This window comes from Triticum aestivum, chromosome 3D (assembly GCF_018294505.1).
Source record: "Triticum aestivum cultivar Chinese Spring chromosome 3D, IWGSC CS RefSeq v2.1, whole genome shotgun sequence".
Taxonomy (NCBI): domain Eukaryota; kingdom Viridiplantae; phylum Streptophyta; class Magnoliopsida; order Poales; family Poaceae; genus Triticum; species Triticum aestivum.
In genome coordinates, this window is record NC_057802.1 from 554,844,888 (window position 1) to 554,864,567 (window position 19,680).

Below are 19,680 nucleotides of genomic sequence, written 5' to 3' on the forward strand. Positions count from 1 at the left end.
TCACACAGTGAGCTTCTTGTACTCCTCGCTGAGTAGCTTGGTAAGCTTGTCGAGGAGCGGGTTCATCACCCATGTCATCACACTTGCTCCCATCCTGCTCAAGTTCAGTTCCCTTCACGCGTCGCCTCAGAACCAGAGAGAGGGGGTGGAGGGCAATGTGACCAAGCCAAGAAACTTGACGCCAAAGGAAACCTAGGATGAAAAGTCAACAACCAATGGCGGAGCTACATGTAGTTCTGAGGGAGGGGGGGGGGGGCGCTGCCCCCTATAGCCCTGCAATATTTAGTGAAGAAAAACCTTTTTAGATGCTTGAGGTGTTCTCTAAGATGTTAAATGATGTCTTGCAACTCGTGAGCATGGGAAGAATCCGCCATCCCAAAGATTTAATTGTAAGCCAGTGAGAAGGCTCTTCACATCTGGTCTTTGGGAGACTGAGACAAATGCCTTACAATTAAATTGCCCCCAATCTCATCATACACTTGTGTGGCAAGCATAGCTTTACCCAAACCTCCAAACCCCATGATCGAAACCACTTTGAGTTTCTTCTGACAATATGTCAACAAACTGACAAGCTCTTCTCTTGGGCCATCAACACCAACAAGGCCCGACTGCCTCCTTGTAGATCATCAACATCCATGAATCAAAACCACAATGCATACTCAAATTGATACACTAATCAATTGTGTATCTCTCGCGTCGAGTATTTGCCTCTACCACGAGAACTTTGAGCTCCTCGATCCGGTTGTCAATCTCATGTCGCATCTAAACCTCCTGAGGCGCCGAGCCATCTCCTTTACAAGCCTGCCTTTACATGGGCACCTGCTTCAATGACACGCATCAAGTCATCGATGCAGTTCTCCATATCAGGACATCTCCTTGACATGGTCCCCCCCAGTTATTTTGCTGATGGAACAAGTTTATCCAATAGCTCCATCATGTCAAGGGAGCTTTCATAGCGCCAAGTTTATGTTTAAGGAAGGAGGTCTGCTTCCTCACACAGTGAGCTTCTTGTACTCCTCGCTGAGTAGCTTGGTAAGCTTGTCGAGGAGCGGGTTCATCACCCATGTCATCACCCTTGCTCCCATCCTGCTCAAGTTCAGTTCCCTTCACGCGTCGCCTCAGAACCAGAGAGAGGGGGTGGAGGGCAATGTGACCAAGCCAAGAAACTTGACGCCAAAGGAAACCTAGGATGAAAAGTCAACAACCAATGGCGGAGCTACATGTAGTTCTGAGGGAGGGGGGGGCGCTGCCCCCCTATAGCCCTGCAATATTTAGTGAAGCAAAACCTTTTTAGATGCTTGAGGTGTTCTCTAAGATGTTAAATGATGTCTTGCAACTCGTGAGCATGGGAAGAATCCGCCATCCCAAAGATTTAATTGTAAGCCAGTGAGAAGGCTCTTCACATATGGTCTTTGGGAGACTGAGACAAATGCCTTACAATTAAATTGCCCCCAATCTCATCATACACTTGTGTGGCAAGGATAGCTTTACCCAAACCTCCAAACCCCATGATCGAAACCACTTTGTGTTTCTTCTGACAATATGTCAACAAACTGACAAGCTCTTCTCTTGGGCCATCAACACCAACAAGACCCGACCGCCTCCTTGTAGATCATCAACATCCAGGAATCCAAACCACAATGCATACTCAAATTGATACACTAATCAATTGTGTATCTCTCACGTCGAGTATTTGCCTCTACCACGAGAACTTTGAGCTCCTCGATCCGGTTGGCAATCTCATGTCGCATCTAAACCTCCTGAGGCGCCGAGCCATCTTCTTTACAAGCCTGCCTTTACATGGGCACCTGCTTCAATGACACGCATCAAGTCATCGATGCAGTTCTCCATATCAGGACATCTCCTTGACATGGTCCCCCCAGTTGTTTTGCTGATGGAACAAGTTTATCCAATAGCTCCATCATGTCAAGGGAGCTTTCATAGCGCCAAGTTTATGTTTAAGGAAGGAGGTCTGCTTCCTCACACCGTGAGCTTCTTGTTCTCCTCGCTGAGTAGCTTGGTAAGCTTGTCGAGGAGCGGGTTCATCACCCATGTCATCACACTTGCTCCCATTCTGCTCAAGTTCAGTTCCCTTCACGCGTCGCCTCAGAACCAGAGAGAGGGGGTGGAGGGCAATGTGACCAAGCCAAGAAACTTGACGCCAAAGGATACCTAGGATGAAAAGTCAACAACCAATGGCGGAGCTACATGTAGTTCTGAGGGGGGGGGCGCTGCCCCCTATAGCCCTGCAATATTTAGTGAAGCAAAACCTTTTTAGATGCTTGAGGTGGTCTCTAAGATGTTAAATGATGTCTTGCAACTCGTGAGCATGGGAAGAATCCTCCATCCCAAAGATTTAATTGTAAGCCAGTGAGAAGGCTCTTCACATCTGGTCTTTGGGAGACTGAGACAGATGCCTTACAGTTAAATTGCCCCCAATCTCATCATACACTTGTGTGGCGAGCATAGCTTTACCCAAACCTCCAAACCCCATGATCGAAACCACTTTGAGTTTCTTCTGACAATATGTCAACAAACTGACAAGCTCTTCTCTTGGGCCATCAACACCAACAAGGCCCTCTGCCTCCTTGTCGACCGTCGACATCTAGGAATCCAAATTACAATACCAAGACTCGAATCGATGCACTCATCAATCTTGTATCTCTTGCGCTGAGCATTTACCTCCACCACGAGAACTTTGAGCTCCTCGATCTAGTTGGCAATCTGATGTCGTATCCCCAAACTCCTAGACGCCGAGCCATCTTCTTTACAAAGCCTCGTTTGCATGGGCACCTGTTTCAATGTCACGCATCAAGTTGTCGATGCAGTTCTCCATATGTGGACATCTCCCTGACATGGTCCCTCAGTTTTTTGCCCAGGGATCAAGCTTATCCATTACCTAGATCTTGTCAAGGAGAGCTTTCATGGAGTCGTGCTCATTTTCGAGGAAGGAGGCCTGCTTCCTGACCCCTGAGCTTCTTGTACTCCGCGTTGAGTAGCTTGGTGAGCTTTCCCAGGAGCGGATTCATCACCCCCGTCATCACACTCGCTCCCATCTTGATCGAGTTTAGTTCCCTTCATGTGTCTCGCATCGAAACCAGAGAGGGGGTGGAGGGCAATGCAACCAAGCCAAGAAACTCGACGCCAAAGGGAATCTAGGATAAAAGGTCAACAACAAGAGGTAGAGCTACATGTAGTTCCGAGGGGGGCGCTGCCCCCCCATAGCCCAATCATATTTATTGAAGCAAAAAAAGATGCTTAAGATGTTCTCTAAGCCGGTAAATCATGTCTTGTAGCTCGTGCATGGGAAGGGTCCTCCATCCCTAGCCTTCATTTTACGCCTATGAGAAGGCTTTTCACATCTGGTCTTTGGGAGAGTGAGACAAATGTCTTACAGTTAAATTGCCCCCAATCTCATCATACACTTGTTTGGCAACTGTAATTTTACCCAAACCTCCAAACCCCATGATGGAAACCACTTTGAGTTTCTTCTGAGAATCTGTCAACAAACTGACAAGCTCTTCTCTTAGGCCATCAACACCAACAAGACCTGCTACCTCCATGTAGATCGTCGACATCCGGGAATCCAGACCACAATGTCAAGACTTGAATTGATGCACTCATCAATCTTGCATCTATCATGCCGAGCATTTACCTCCACCATGAGAACTTTGACCTCCTCGATCCGGTTGGTAATCTGATGTTGTATCCCCAAACTCCTGAGGCACTGAGCCATCTTGTTTACAAATCCTGCATTTGCATGGGCACCTTCAGTGTCACGCATCAACTCGTTTATGCAGTTCTCCATATCAGGGCATCTCCCTGACATGGTCCTGCCAGTTTTTTGTCGAGGGATCAAGCTTATCCATTAGCTCCATCCTGTCAAGGAGAGCTTTCCTGGCGCCGAGATCGTCTTTGAGGTAGGAGGCCTGCTTCCGCACCCCGTGAGCTTCTTGTACTAACCAGAGAGGGGGTGGACGACAATGCGACCAAGCCAAGAAACTCGACGCCAAAGGAAACCAAGGATGAAAGTGGCAGAGCTACATGTAGTTCCGAGGGGGGCGCTCCCCCCCTCCCCCGATAGCCTTAGCATATTTAGTGAAGCAAAAAGTTTTTAGAAGCCCGCTCATAACCCGCCCCCCTCCACCCCCAAAGATGCATATTTTCTCTTTGGCCCCTGCTTTGATTCTCCTGTAGCCCCGCTGCTATCAGCAAGCACATTGTTAGAAAGAAATATCTAGAATGAAAGCAAATCCATCGGAGTACATGAGAGAAGCTAGTAATAGAAACCTACCAACTAGAAATACCAAACAATAAGCAGACCACACATGCCATTTTAGTAGACTACATGGCAAAACTAATAGAATGCACATCTAGAATTTTTTAGATTGGATTAATTGATGTCACACCTGACGTGTTTACCTAGCAGAAGTCATCATGAAGACATGAACATTTTGATGTTTTCAAGTACAGGGAGTTTGTGAATATCTTATTCCAGGAGTTGTGTTATTTTTGTTTTTGCAAAGAACACAATAAAACGGGCAAACAGATTGTTAATTACCAAAGTATGCACAACATACAGGTCGGCTTATCAAAAACAATCCTCGTATGATGGTTTGCACATAATACAATTAACTAGGAATTCTTTATGTACATATAAATACATTATACACAGGAAAAGTACAAACAATTGTGTAAGGGAAAAAAACATCAAGTTAATATTTTGAAGTAAAAGCAGGATGCAATGCATATGCTAGTTAGAGCGTCTACAGCTGGACTTGAGAAAATTTTGTCCCTAAATGTCCGCAGATGCACCTTAGCGCGACCCCGTACAATGCTGGATGGCTCCTCAAATGTCCTACTGAACAACCACGCTTCTCATATCAAAACCCTTGAATCCATACACATGAATATCACATGTAAATAACATATGTTTGTAGTGAAAATACATAGTTTAAACATAAAATTAATTTCAAGTGTGCAATTCAAAAATTAAACTCCTTGCTTTCCATTTTGGATCAACATATGTTTCACAAGATCATGGAGTAGTTGGTCTCGAAGACGATGATGTATCTCCAGAAAATTCAGAGTACGGTCTGCATCTTGTTCTGGGATGTGGACTTATTCTCGAACTGTTTGATGAGATTTTGTACCACAAATGGTACAAAAAAAAAGAGTTGAATGATGATAATTTGTACCAATATTTTTTTTATCTTTTTCCTAATAAGTTGAGGAGAAGTCAGGAATTTGTTATGGAGCAAGGAGTGCCCGGCCGTGACCTTCGTCATCACTTGATGTGATTTAAAAATGAGTATTGATTAATAGGCTAAAGGCCAGTTAATTAACTGGCCATATAGTACTCCCTCCGTCCCAAAAATTTTGTCTTAGATTTGTCTAAATACGGATGTATCAAGTCACATTTTAGTATTAGATACACCCGTATCTAGACAAATCTAAGACAAGAATTTTGGGACGGAGGGAGTATAAGTCTTTGTAGAGATTTCACTATGGACCACATACGGATGTATGTAGATGCATTTTAGAGTGTAGATTCACTCATTTTGCTCCTTATGTAGTCCATAGTGGAATCTCTACAAAGACTTATACTATTTAGGAACGGAGGGAGTAGTTAGCTAGCAAACTTTTTTATGGGTGCGTAGGGGTGCCCTTGCATGGCTCATCCGTGATGGGCTAAAACTAGGGCTGGATTAACGAGTTGCTCGGCTCGTTCGGCTCGTTATCATTAAGCTCATTATCATTAAGCTCGTTATCAATAAGCTCGTTAATATTAACGAACTGAAATCTCTGTTCAGCTCGGTTCGTTATGAGCTCGTTATGCTCGCGAGCTTTCACGAGTACTCGTTAAGGTACAAACAACACAGTACACATAAGAATCCTGTGATCCCATCAGAAATTCACAATGACATAAATTAGACAATTACATTCTAATTGTAACAACTAACAACACTAGTACGCAACAGCAACAACACACAAGTCTGGTGGCTGGTGCACCTTTGCATCATTTGAATTTAAAAAATAATAGCAACACGCTACAGCCAAATTGCCAAACCTCAAACACAAAAGGTTTCCATCACAAATTCACAATAGCATAAATTAGTAAAAGGACGTTGGAGTCAAACGGTAGCATAGCAAGACTACTATGCAGCAGCAACACCACTCAAGTCTGGTCCATCACAAAAGCAAAAAGTAGCAACACTAGTAGTCTAGTACGCAGCAGCAAACACCAACAAGTCTGGTGCACCTTTCACTTTGCGTAATTTAATAAATTTTAAAGATAGTAGCAACACGCTACAGCCAGTAGTGAATGAACATTCCAGGAGCCCTTCCACCTTGCTGCGTATGATGCCTTCATGAACTTGCAGAGTTTTCCTACATGCAAATTTTGAAACAAAGAAAGTAAACTTTCAGGTTTCTCTTACAGCAGTGTAGTAGAGCTTAAATAGGAGAAGGTTTAATAGACAAAATGGGCATTGCAATATAAGTAGTACAAGAGAAAGAAAATAAACTTGCAAAATAAAAATTACAAGTCTCAACCAGTAGCCAAGCACCAACCTGCTAGTTGCTTTCCACAATAGATTCAGGAAATGGAATGAACTCAACATCATCATCAATGTCATCTTCCTACAAAGGGAAATGTAGTTTCAGTTAGGCAGTCCGAAATAGTATGTCAAAGCTTATAAGTAATAGACAACAAAGAGCAACTAATATTACCACTATGGTTGTAGGCCTAATGTGGTTTTCTTTTGATCCTTTGATGAAGCTAGAAGCACAAACAAGTGCCTCAACCATGCTTGGGAGTAGAGAACTACGGTAGTCATCAAGAACTCTACCTCCTGTAGAGAATGTTGACTCTGATGAAACACTAGTAGCTGGTATAGTCAAGAACTTCTTTGCCATTTTTGCCACAATAGGATATCTATGAGCGTTCAACCTCCACCAGTCAAGTAATGTGAAATTTGGATCATTAATGGGATGAGTCTTGTCTTCAAGATAACTTGTCAATTCAGATTTGCATGGCCCCGAATTTGTCTCCTCGAGAAAGGATTGAAACCCACTCGACAATGTGGTCATAGATGTAGATGCTTGCCTACTTGAAATTGAACTCTGCTCATTGGTGTTAGGAGCCTCATGCTGACGATTTTCCATCTCATATGTGGCATACAGATCAAAGAATTCTGTTTTGATATCTTCCATCTCACTACTACCCTTCTCTTTACCATACATTTTCTTAAAACAATAGTCCACAAGTTTCATCTTAAATCTGGGATCAAGAATGGTGGCAATCACCATAACATTGTTCTTTACCCTTTTTTTATCTTTCCGATTTTTGTTTTCTGGCACAACAGTGCTATCCCAATATTTATCAAACTTATCAAGCATGGCTTCCCCCATCATTTTCAAATTGTCATCTCCGGACATAGCATGCTCTACTATAGCAATCTTAACATTCATGATGTATGGATAAAAAATGTTGGTAGTGGGGTAAGTAGATCCTGATAGTATAGTAGTTACCTCGGCAAATGATTTCAAGATGGGTTGAATTCTGCCATATAGTACAAAATCTTCATCATCGGGCTGCCATTCATAATTAGGATCTGATTGTGCATACTCATGGAAAGCTTCCTTATACAAAGTGCAAGCATCTATCATTCTGTATGTAGAACTCCATCTGGTTGCTACATCTAGGCATAATCCTTTTCCAACTTTAATATTAAGAGACTTGCAATCTGACAAGAAGTTCGACATGCGTGATGGAGATTTTTTCAAGTACTTGACAGTTTCTCTAAGGTTGCCTATCAAAGGCTGCAATGGTTCCATGCCATCATTGACTATCAAATTCACTATGTGTGCGCAGCAGCGAACATGGAAGTACTTAGATATGAATTTTGCTGATTTCCTAGCAGTGAACTTGTCCATCAATTTCTTAGCGGCAGAATCATTCGCGGCAGCATTATCCATGGTCATTGTCATGATCTTATCTTCTATTTTTCCATTCTTGGCAGCATTCAAAAACAGCTTGAGCTATGACAAAGCCTGTGTGAGGTGGGTCTAACTCTATCAAGTTTAAAACACGAAATTGCATAACCCAATCCTCATCTATGTAGTGAGCAACAATAGCTAGGTAGGAAAGATTCTGGTTGGAAGTCCATATATCACTTGTCAAACTAATGCTCTCAATAGACCTAAGTTGCTTCTTAAGGATTTCTTTCTCAGAAAGATACACCTTCATGCATTCGGCTCTAATTTTCTTCCTACCAATGAACTTGTATGATGCATTCATATATCTCATGAGGATATTAAACCAAGCATGCTCTACCATCCTAAAAGGATATTCATGCACAATTATCATCTTTGCTATGATTTTAACGACTTGTGCATGATCATACTCATGATTCACTATAAGAGATGCACCTGGCTTTTCAGGATCCAAATTGATTGTACCTTGTCGCTGTTGTCTTCCCTTCTTGTTTAGATAGTCCGCACAAACATCTACATGCCGATTGAGACTAGTAGTTGGTCCCCCTGGAGTATAAGCAAACAAGTTACAACAATGCAAGCATTTTGCCTTCGTGACGACCGCCCCTGGTTTCTTCTTGCATACAGCTTTGACCTCCTTGAAATGCTGCCAACATGGTGCACGCTTAACTCTACTTTTCCTCACCTTAACATTATTACCAACATTAACTGTTGCCTTTTTCCTTATCACTCTCTTTGTTTTCTCATTGTTAACGAGGACCACAGCTTGTACATCATTTCCTTTGTCACCCAATCCTAGAGAAGGATCTGACATTTCATCATCCATGTCATATGCATCTGCCTCATCAACCTCTTCGTATCCTTCGTTAACCTCGACCCATTCCTCTATATCACCATCCTATGCAGAAAGAAATAGAATGATTTAGATAATCAAATTTAACAAGTCATCACTCCATGATTGATTATGAATATGAATAATGAAGTTCTATTAATCTACATTGTAACTAGAGTTCTATAAAAATATAGCAAAAATGGCAATGTACGAAACTGAAATTAGAGTTCTATACCAAAATTGCAATCAACAAAATAGTTGCATTGCTCTTGATCTGGCATTATAAACATCAGACATCAATAAACAAAATTGTGATGGGAACAGACAAATAAAATTTAGTAGTCTATACTGCATTTAAATAGTAACAACACTACTGGAGTACACATTCATATGAACTGAATTGTTGAGATTTAACCATCTAACACATGAGCACAAAAGGAAATTACCACTGCTGATCTGGCATCATCAACATCAGACATTGTTGGATCCACCCTTGCCCTTTTCTGCGCTTGTGAAAGAAGAAGAGGATCAGGCTGTGCTGCGGTGGAGGGAGAGTCCCGTGACGCACAATCAGAGGCAACTCGTTTCTTCCGTGACTCCATGCTTGTAGCTGTGGCAGAAGGTGCTGGCCGGCGGCGTTCATCCATTCTTGCACTGGGCTCGCAGATGGAGATGGGGATTGCCAGAGTTAGAGAGGACCGATGCAAGAGGTCGGGACTGGGGGAATGGAGATGTTTGAGGTGAGAGGTGAACGGGGGCGGGGATACCGGAGATTTAGACGCCGGAAGGTCACCGGCCCGGCCACCGCTGTACTGCCCTGTGCCCTCGTCACTTCTTCTGGTTCCTGGCGCTGGCGGCTGGCTCGTGGAGACTGGAGACGAGTCGTGGAGACGTGGACTCTAGGTCTCCTACGTCCTGGCGGCTGGGGTTGGTGCCTGGTGCTGGTGGCTCCTAGGTCTGGGTTGGGGCGGTGCGGCCCGAAGTGGGCTGGGGCGCTTGGCCTTTAGGCCGGCCAAACTATTAGTGGGCTCTGGAAATTCTAAAAAAAACCACTAGAAATTATCGAGCTAAACGAGTTAGCTCGCGAAACTCGTTTGCTCGATCATTAAGCTCGTTAATCTTAACGAGCAAAAACACTGTTCAGCTTAGTTCATTAACTAACGAGCACGAGCCGAAACGAGCCAAACAATCGAGCGTTCATTATGTTCACGAGCTTCGAGCTTTTCGTCCAGCCCTAGCTAAAACACCTACAAGCACATGGGCTTACAGTGATCGGTCCAGGACGCTACAGGGCTGCTGAACGTGCATTCTAGGGATTATTTGGCCGCGTACATGGGAAGGCAACGTATTTGCATGTGCTCCTATCAAAGAAGGGCAAAGAAATTTTGATAAAAGCGGTGGTGCAAGCTATTCCTACCTATAGGAGTATTTAACCAAAAACTACCACATTTCACGGACATGTGACAGAAAACTACCACTTTACGTTTCTGCGCGGAAAACTATCACTATTTGTCTAATCTTTGACTAAAAACTACCATGTCGGGAAAGTGCCCGATTCGCCTCTTCTAAACACCTTTCTGACAAGATGGGCCCACCTGTCAGCATCAATCTTCTTCCTCCTCTCTCTCTGGCATTTCCTCAAACACCTCACGTGCACTCCGCCGCTCTGCCCCCGCCGGCCGGCAAGCCCCGCCACCTGCGCCACCTTTCTACGACAGCTTGCGGCGTCCGTCTGGTCGTGCGACGGCGCCATGGGTGGCTGCTACTCTGTCATCGCGACCTCCAGGATGCTGGCCCGGAGGCACGCCGCCGCCGCCATCATGCCCGTGGCCAGCGCCGACGACTGCCCCCCGACAGCGACGCCAACAGCAGCAGCTGCTGCAAGAAGAAGCGCAGGTCGACCAAGTGGAGGCAGAGCGCGCCGATCCTGGGCGACGACGACCAGTGCGCGCCCGGCGGGGAGGGCTTCGCCAAGCGGTATCGGCTGGGCGCGGAGCTGGGGCGCGGGGAGTTCGGGGTGACGCGCCGCTGCGAGTACGCGACCACGGGCGAGGCGCTGGCCTGCAAGACCATCCGCCGCAAGCGGCTGCGCCGCGCCGCCGACGCCGAGGACGTGCGGCGGGAGGTGGAGATCCTGCGGCGCATGTCGGCGCTGGAGGGCGCGGGCGGCGCCGTGGTGCGGCTCCGCGAGGCCTGCGAGGACGCCGAGGGCGTGCACCTGGTGATGGAGCTGTGCGAGGGCGGCGAGCTCTTCGACCGCATCTTCGCCCGGAGCCACTACACGGAGCGTGTCGCCGCCAAGATCGGCCGCACCATCGCGCAGGTCGTGCAGCTGTGCCACGACAACGGGGTCATGCACCGGGACCTCAAGCCCGAGCTCTTCGCCGGCAAGGAGGAGTACTCGCCGCTCAAGGCCATCGACTTCGGCCTCTCCGTCTACTTTGAGCCCGGGGAGCGGTTCACCAAGGTCGTCGGCAGGTGGCGGGGAGACGGACGCCATCCTAGGAGGGAGGGCAGCGCAGGTGGCGGGGCTCGCCGGCCGGCGGGGGCAGAGCGGCAGAGCGGCGGAGTGCACGTAAGGTGTTCGTGGAAATGAGAGAGAGAGAGGAGGAAGAAGATTGATGCTGATAGGTGGGCCCATCCTGTCAGAAAGGCGTTTAGAAGAGGCGAATCGGGCACTTTCCCGACATGATAGTTTTTAGTCAAAGATTAGACAAATAGTGGTAGTTTTCCGCACAAAAACGTAAAGTGGTAGTTTTCTGTCACATGTGGGTGAAATGTGGTAGTTTTTGGTTAAATACTCTACCTACGGCATGGCCTGCTTTGATTTGACGAGGGGACTCTGTGAAAGTATTAGCCACATGATATGCAGATTTTGGTGGGCGCAACAGGATGATGAGCAAAAACAGCACTGGGTGGGGTGGGAAAGGATGACTTTGCCGAAGGAGCAAGGTGGGTTAGGTTTCAGGGATCTCCACTCTTTCAATATTGCCATGTTGGCCTGGCAAGTATGGCGACCACTCCAAGCCCCGGGCTCACTTTGTGCCCGCGTTCTTCGTGCTAAATATTATCCGGATGGGGACCTGCTGTCAGCGGTGCCAACGCCGGGCATCAGTTATATGTGGCGAAGTATTCTCCAGGGAGTGGAGGTGATCAAACAAGAAATGGTTTGGAGGGTGGGTGATGGCGAGAATATCATAATTTGGCAGGACCCGTGGCTCCCATATGGGGCGGTTGGATTCCCAAGAACACCTCGTGGGGGCACAGTCCTTACCAAAATGGTGGAACTTATGGACCCAGTTTCTCATACCTGGGGTGCAGTTGATGAGTGAGACAGACTTTCAATGAAGAAGAGGCCAATCTAATTCTGAAGATCCCAATTTTTGAGCACCATGAGGATTTCCTGGCATGGCAATTTGATAACAAGGGCCTGTTTCCGTCCGGTCAGCCTACAAAGTTCATGTTGAGATCCTGCAGGCTGCAGCGACAGAGCACTCGGCAGAGAGGTGAGAGTTGAACAGGATCTGAAGAGGAGCGGGGGATGTGGCTTAAACTCTGTAATCACCACTTCCTGTGGCGTCTCGCACATAACAGCCATCCGCTGCCAAGGAATGTCGAACGAATAGGGGTAGAACTTGACACTAGCTGTGTTATTTGTCGAAGACAGACGATGTGGCGTTCTTGTGGTCTGGTCTGGATGAGACACGCCAAAAACTGCTGTCCTGGTCGTTGTCGCACAGTATCCTAGAGTGCAACTTCAGGTTGCGGGAGGAGGAAATGCTCAAGACTATTTGCCTCTTGTGGCTATGGTGGACGGAAAGGAACAAGGCTAAGGCTAATCATAAGAAGCAGAGGGCAAGCGAACTGGAGTTTCGTTTCATGGTGATTAACACATGTAGCCGAGTGGCCACGATGGACCGATCACACCTGGGCCGGCTGTTGTCTTCCGTGAGATAAAATTCCTCCTGCAGTTTGCTTTTAGTGAGTGGAGTGTTGTGTTTCTGTCCCCGTGCTTGCAATAGGCCAGCTCATGAGTTAGCTAGTATTGGGGAAAGCCGCAATCTAGGGAGCCAGTATGAGTGGCTGACAAATCTCCCGAACGTTGTAACTGGTGCTGTGGCCGCTGACTTGGAGCGTCCTGAGTGATAATAAACGCAAGGTGTTCCAGTTCAGAAAAAGAAAAACAGAATATATACTAACTCTAGTGCGCTCATAACAATTCGTTAGACAGTTAGCCGTACGAGACACACGATAGGTGCAGAAAAAACTCGTGGCAGGCAGTCTAACCGCACGAGAGAGACAAAGTGGCGTGTGGAGAGCTAAACGCCTTAGATTTTGGAACTTTTTAGAAAAGCATAAGCTAATACTCCTTAGATAATGAGGAGGAGGGAGTAGCAGGGATATTTCCCTGTTGTATATAGATGCATTTTAAGTGTAGATTCATCCATTTTGCTTCGTATGTAGTCCGCATAGTGAAATCCCTACAAAGACTTATACTCCCTCCGTCCAGAAATACTTGTCGGAAAAATGCATAAAAATGAATGTATCTATAACTAAAATACATCTAGATACATTCATTTCTCCGACGAGTATTTCCGGACGGAGGGAGTATTTAGGAACGGAGGGAGTACATAACAAGGGACCTGATTTTACAGGGCAATGATGTCTTGTCTCCATCCAACCTGAGAAAACATTGCTTTCATATAACCACGAGTAAACTCATCTTGAGGCGCATCTGTGCGGTATTGCTGGAGCACCTCAGCACGTTCTATGCTGCCATTTTCACTCATTCACAAACGTCTTCTACTAATAGCAAGCTAACAGTCGTTAGCACGGAGTTATGGATTTCCTGTACGAGATGGAACTTTGGCTTAATAAACAAAACCAAGCTTTACTGAGCAGCATAGAAAAAAATTAACAATAAAATAAAATGACAACGTGAAGTGAATCAACATTTTGCCATGTCATTCAGATCAAAGAAACAAGCAAACTATACCAACATTATAAATACCTAGTTAAATCACTAAACATAGCAGCAGCTCGAGAATTCACATGGCCCGTCAATTTGTTAAACACCTCGGCTGCCACCCACTTACACTCATTAGGTTTTATTGGAGCTGCTTGGATAAACTATTAATCAAGACAGGAAAGAACTGATTTGGTCTAGAATTATGAGGAACATTCACTTAGAGGAAAGTCTATTACAGTTAAGAAAGGGAGAAAGAAAATAGAAACTTCTAGGTAAGATCAGGCATGATTTGCAGAATGAGGAGTTAATTGACCTGCTGGTGCATCCTCCATTATTCATAGGGTAGCTTCCAACTGTACTGGCTTTCACCTCACTTTCTTGTAAATACTGATGGTAATCCGCAGGGAGGTGTTTCAAGTCACAATTCATCAAGAGGTTGCTGAAGCAGCATGTGAAGATAGCTGAAACCAGGCACATTACTGTTAGAACTAAAGCTTGTAAAATTGCCTCCCTTATCTAAACAGGATTATTCTTGCTTCTCCAAGACGAAATCCGAATGCACCTACAGAGAAATATGGCTATTATACCAAAATATCATGCTAAACAACAGTAGTCCATCATTAAGCTACAAATCCCAAACGAATTATCTTGAGTGTTCCTCTCAAATACCCTCTTCCACAAGAGAGATGGAGATATTACCAGAAAATAAACTTAAGTGTAATCAGAACTTCTAGGTATCAATCAATTGGAGGTATGTCCATTCGTACTCACTTAATATCGCTTGCTACTACATAGTATATTTATTTTTAATGCACATGTATCTTTAGTTCAGATTACTTAACAAAAAACAGATTTGCATTTGCATGCCTTTAGGATACAATTCTTTTAGTATCACCAGGCAGTCATGTATAAGTATTTGCAGAAAATGCAACAGTGAACTCCAAATGTTCATGTATCATGAATCAAAGAAGGGAATGTGCTCCAACCTCCACTAACAAGTCCAAGGATCTCATACTAGATTGATGAAATTGGAGCCCACGACTTTAGATCCTCGTCTTGGGTTTTCCAACAGCTAGCTTTGGTCTTTTCATGCAAAACCAAGGAGTTATTTATGTAAGTGAGTTAACAGCAAAGGTCCAGTGCATTTTTGTGGAAGCAAAACATGCCTGTACTTTACCAATACTGATTGTAATACCGTAAGAACAGTAACCTTATTGTATACTGATACAACAAGTAGGAACATCTGTGACCTGTAACGTGAAGAGCTGGTCGTCGATTTGCACCTTCCTTCGCCGCCTTGTACTGATTGCTGAACAAGTTGCTGATGTACCTGCACACGAACCATCCAATCATTCAAAGCAGCAAAATAACACAAATGTTCACTTCACCTTGGTCCAGTGCTGGTTTTCCCACCCACAACGGCGAGGGCGCTGCATATGCAGTACGGTGTCAGTGTGGTGATGGCTTGGCCGCGTAGGCAGCAGCCGTTGAGACCACCTTTGGCACCGGTGATGCTCGATCCCGGTCGCCAAGCCGAGCTGCAACGCCATCCAGACCCCGGCCTCACCAAGAGATCAACGCTGCTGCAAGGAATAAGGATCTACAGTTATGGGTTAGGTCCATAGAATCAACATTGTGGTGGAAAAACGGAAGAGAAGCATGGGTCTTACCTTGGCCAAACGAAGGGGCCTCATCCTCGCCCTCCCTCTCACGCCGGTGACCCGCTCCGGCCGCCGCTTGACCCAGCACGACAGAACCGCCCTGCTGCTCTGCCTTCTCCCCGGCCCATCGACCTTAGGGCACTTGCCAGCCACCTCCACGGATCCGGATTCATGGATGGGGAGGCGGCGGTGGCAACCCTAGCTAGGAGGACGAGAGAAGAGGGGGATGCACCGCGGGCAGAGAGAGGAAAGGTTACGCAAGGAAGAGAAGGTCGGCGCAGGGGACGGCGGCATCTGGGGAAGTTAAGCATGTACATGTGCTCTTCCCTCTCTTTTCAAATACGCTTGGGGGAGACTCTGCCTACTTGAATAAAAATGCAAACACACTTCCTCTATTAGAAAAGGTACAACAGATTATTTCAGTAGTATTACATAACAGACTACTGCTGCTGGCAATGGTGAAAGGCCTATCGAGAAAACTCACTTCTCTCCATGGCTTTTTTTTTTTTTTTTTTTGCGAAATTCTCTCCACGGCTTTATGGTCTGGAGTTTTCAGTATGCCACCGTTGATGAGCAGATGCAACTCGGATTTCAGAACATCCTTCCCTTGGAAAAGCAGTCACTACCTCAGCTGCAGAAAACAAGACGTTACAGAGAATATCAGCACATGATTCCTTTTTCTTCTTTTCTTTTCTTTTCAAAGTACCACCTAAGCAGTGCAAGGTAACTGCAACCGATGGATGATTTTTTTTTTATCTCATGGCTCACAAACTTGCTGAACATTTAGATGGATACGCGCTCTTCCTTGCATTGGGGATTGTTGTTGCGCCACTATTTCTTACTACTATCAAGTTTGAACCATATTCTAAAAAAACCTATCAAGTTCGAATGTGCTGAAAGCCTGGAACTCATGTCTTAACATTTCAATCAGGTTAATATTCGATGTTCCCAGTGTAATCAGATACAGGGTAGCTTTTAGACTACATATTTCAAATTAATTTCGATCATGTCACCAACAACAACCAACAGCAAAGTATTGAAGTAAAGGAAAACATACTTGAGTACGAAAAACACTGTATAATGTAAAGATGCTTGTATAATTGAAAGACAAATATTAAAATTGGTACTCCCATGTCTTTAAGTTGTTGTCTTTCATCTGACCAAATGCAACCATATCTACCTGCAAACAAGTACGAGTAAATACAAAGGGAAATTAACTATCACAGTAATTGCTCCACAAAACATATATGTCTGAATATACTCTCATGGACTCATGCGTATGCTTGAATGGACTGACAAAAACATTCAGGATTTTGCAGAATGAGAAAAATCATTTGCCAACAGAGGAACAGGCATAGACATGACATTGTGTTAATGGAAAGATAATGGTGAAAGAAAAGAGACGAGACACCAAATTCATAACTACATATGAATTATTAATTATAACGTATCAAATGCTACTACATGAGCAGTCTGGGTAGCCAACAGATAACCAATTATCCACAGAAGAATTTGCAATTAAAAAGGAATCCAAAAGTCCGAAACTAATCGAGTAACAGAAAATCACCTCCTTCACCTGAAAGAGAACGACATACTTCTCAAGTCCCAGTGAACTCAGTAATCAGTAACTGTCAGCAGTACTTCTTTCTACAAACTTTAGAATAATGCTACAAAAATCTGGAGCAAATATTACTGCAACTTGGCTAGTCAGCAAAACTGGATGCTGAATTCTCATATCAGTAACCATGGACAAAGTGAACATAAATTTAACTATAAGCCTCTAACTACAGACTCCGTGAACAGAAACTCAGCTAATGGTCAGCATACATATCGATGTATCGCATGTATGTAATCACGTTTTACCAGTGTCAACTTTAGAATTTCTCATATTGTTCTATGAACTATAAAGCCTGTTGTACTGAGCAGAATTAAGCAAATACATCATTGGAACCTAACCAAAGTGCAAGATAAACCTTATAGGTAGAGATGGTTCGTAATAAATTCATATTTGAATTACATCCCCAATTATAATTGTCAAATTTCATAGCACCAACAGCATTATATGACAAACAACGGATGCTGCGCCAAAAGATCATTGAAAATGTCAAGCACAAAATAAAGCAACAATTTGAAAACTCAGAAGCCTTGCTAAGTATACACATACAAGAGAAATAAACCAGCAGATGAGATGTAGGCAGACATACGCCAGATGGGATATAGTTACCAAAGGCGTATTCAATATCATCTGTCTTCGGGCATGCTGCATCAGAAGCTATAACATCGTGAAGCATGTGTATCCAGTCAGTGATGTCCTCCAGAACATTATCTTTTCCATCAACAGCAACCTTGGAAAATGGCAATACAGAATCTCAGTAAGCATAACAGCAGCACCTCTAATAAAGCAAAAAAATATGTGCAATCATCATAATGATCATTAATGGTCGATTACTCATTTGCATAAAGAGTTGGACCAAGAGTACGCAGGTTTGTGTGGAGACTGGAGTTCATCATTTTCCATTACAGGAGGTAGATTCATCATTAGGAAAAAGTGAATAACAGTAAAAAGGACCAATATGTCCAAGAGAAAAGGTTCCATCAACTCATAAGAAGCTTTCCACATCGCCGGATAATAATCAGGGACCATATTTTGACATGAAGCTCTACATGCTTGTCTCTTGTGAAGGAAAACAGAAGTTGAGCTAGCAGTATATCAGAAGGCCATGCAAATATAAGCATATGATACCTTTTTCACAACGAAATGTCATAGATGAATTAATATTATACCAAGATACTACTATAGATGTAGATCATGAACTAAGGAGATTACCTCATATGATACATCTTTGTTAAAGTTTGTTCGAAATAACTCTCCAACATCTTTAATGCAAGTTGGGATGAAAGCCTGCAAAGAAAAAATAACACCTGCATTATATACTCTAAAGCCGATCACGAACAAAGGGCCAACTTCCAAAACATAATCTCCAATTAAACCATAATGAAAGGTGATCATGCGGCATTTGGCAATATAATCAGCAAGCATGTATGGGTTATTGAAGATAGCAACTACTCAGGCACATACAGTCTGTAGGCTAGATAATACAGTAAATTCTAATACTGAACACCCAACTAATGATTGTGCAGTGTTACAACACAAGACAAGAAAATTTCCACTGCACCAATTTTGTCTTCCATCCTATAGTAAGGTTCATGAGCCATTGAACGCTGTGTATGCTGGGATTAAGGGTTACTTGACTAATTGGAGTGTAGTCATGTTGGGTGTCATGTGACTAATGGGAGCGATTAGGAGTTCACTTTGGCAAATGGTCACCTGTAAATCATATATATTACACTACTCCAATAAACTGTTGTTGAACAAATAAACGGAAAATTAAATACATACATGAGTATCACCTCGGCAAGCTCACTTTCATCAAGAGTTCATGTTGCTATTGAAACGGGTCCTTACTGTCAGATGCAACCAAGAATTACGAGTCGACGAGTCGTTCCGAGGTTGAGACTCATAGACTAATCGGACTAGTCTTAGATTAGTGCTAGACTAGTCGACATAGTACTGTAGTACTCAACTACTAATACCTAGTAGTAGTACGTAGTAGTATGTAGTAAACTGTACAGCACATTACAGTATATACATAATAAAACCAGCAGTGCTAGTCAACACTTGTCAGGCTCAGCCCAGCTCCGCACCGTGCAGCACGCCCCCCACCCACCAGCTGGCCCATTTGGCCCAAGTGGCCAGCCTACTTAGTCCCCCAACCACTGGAACCCTAGCTCTCGATCTACCCAATCGCCGCCACCAGCGCCATCACGCACAGAGCACGCGCGCACGCGACCCGCGCCTCCTGCCGCCTTCCGCCGGCCTCAGCCGCTCCCGCCGACCACCGCCATGCCTCCTCCTTTCCTCTCCCCTCTCTCTCTTCCTCCTCTCTCGTCTCAAGGCCGCGCGCGCCTACGGGTCACGGCCATGGCCGCCGCCTGAGCACGAGCTCCGGCCGGCTGCCGCACTTGGCTGCGCCATCCGCCGTCCCAGCGGTGGGTGGCGGCGGCAGTGGCAGGCCAGTGGGTGCTGGCAGCGCCTCGTCCCAGCTGAGGCAGCTCTCTCTGGAGCAAGCCTGGATTTTTTTTTTGAGTCGAACGACTCAAGATGCACGACTAGTCCAGACTAGTCGTCGATTAGTCCTTCGACGGCTCGACTCGTATTT

At 44.8% G+C, this 19,680-nt stretch overlaps 1 protein-coding gene across 2 annotated transcripts; it reads right to left on the minus strand.

Annotated features, from left to right (window-relative positions):
• Window positions 1-6,126: 6,126 nt before the first annotated feature.
• LOC123075389 (zinc finger BED domain-containing protein RICESLEEPER 2-like) lies at window positions 6,127-9,478 on the minus strand. 2 transcript variants are annotated; one of them, XM_044498004.1, is made up of 4 exons: window positions 9,277-9,478; window positions 6,733-8,896; window positions 6,574-6,642; window positions 6,127-6,390 (listed from the first exon to the last, which is right to left on the minus strand). In XM_044498004.1, exons 2-3 carry the CDS (start codon window positions 7,990-7,992, stop codon window positions 6,577-6,579), a joined length of 1,326 nt encoding a protein of 441 aa, XP_044353939.1. In that variant the 5' UTR covers window positions 7,993-8,896; window positions 9,277-9,478; the 3' UTR covers window positions 6,127-6,390; window positions 6,574-6,576. Both variants share the same exon structure in this region, with proteins under 2 accessions (XP_044353939.1, XP_044353940.1).
• Between the last annotated feature and the right edge of the window lie 10,202 nt (window positions 9,479-19,680).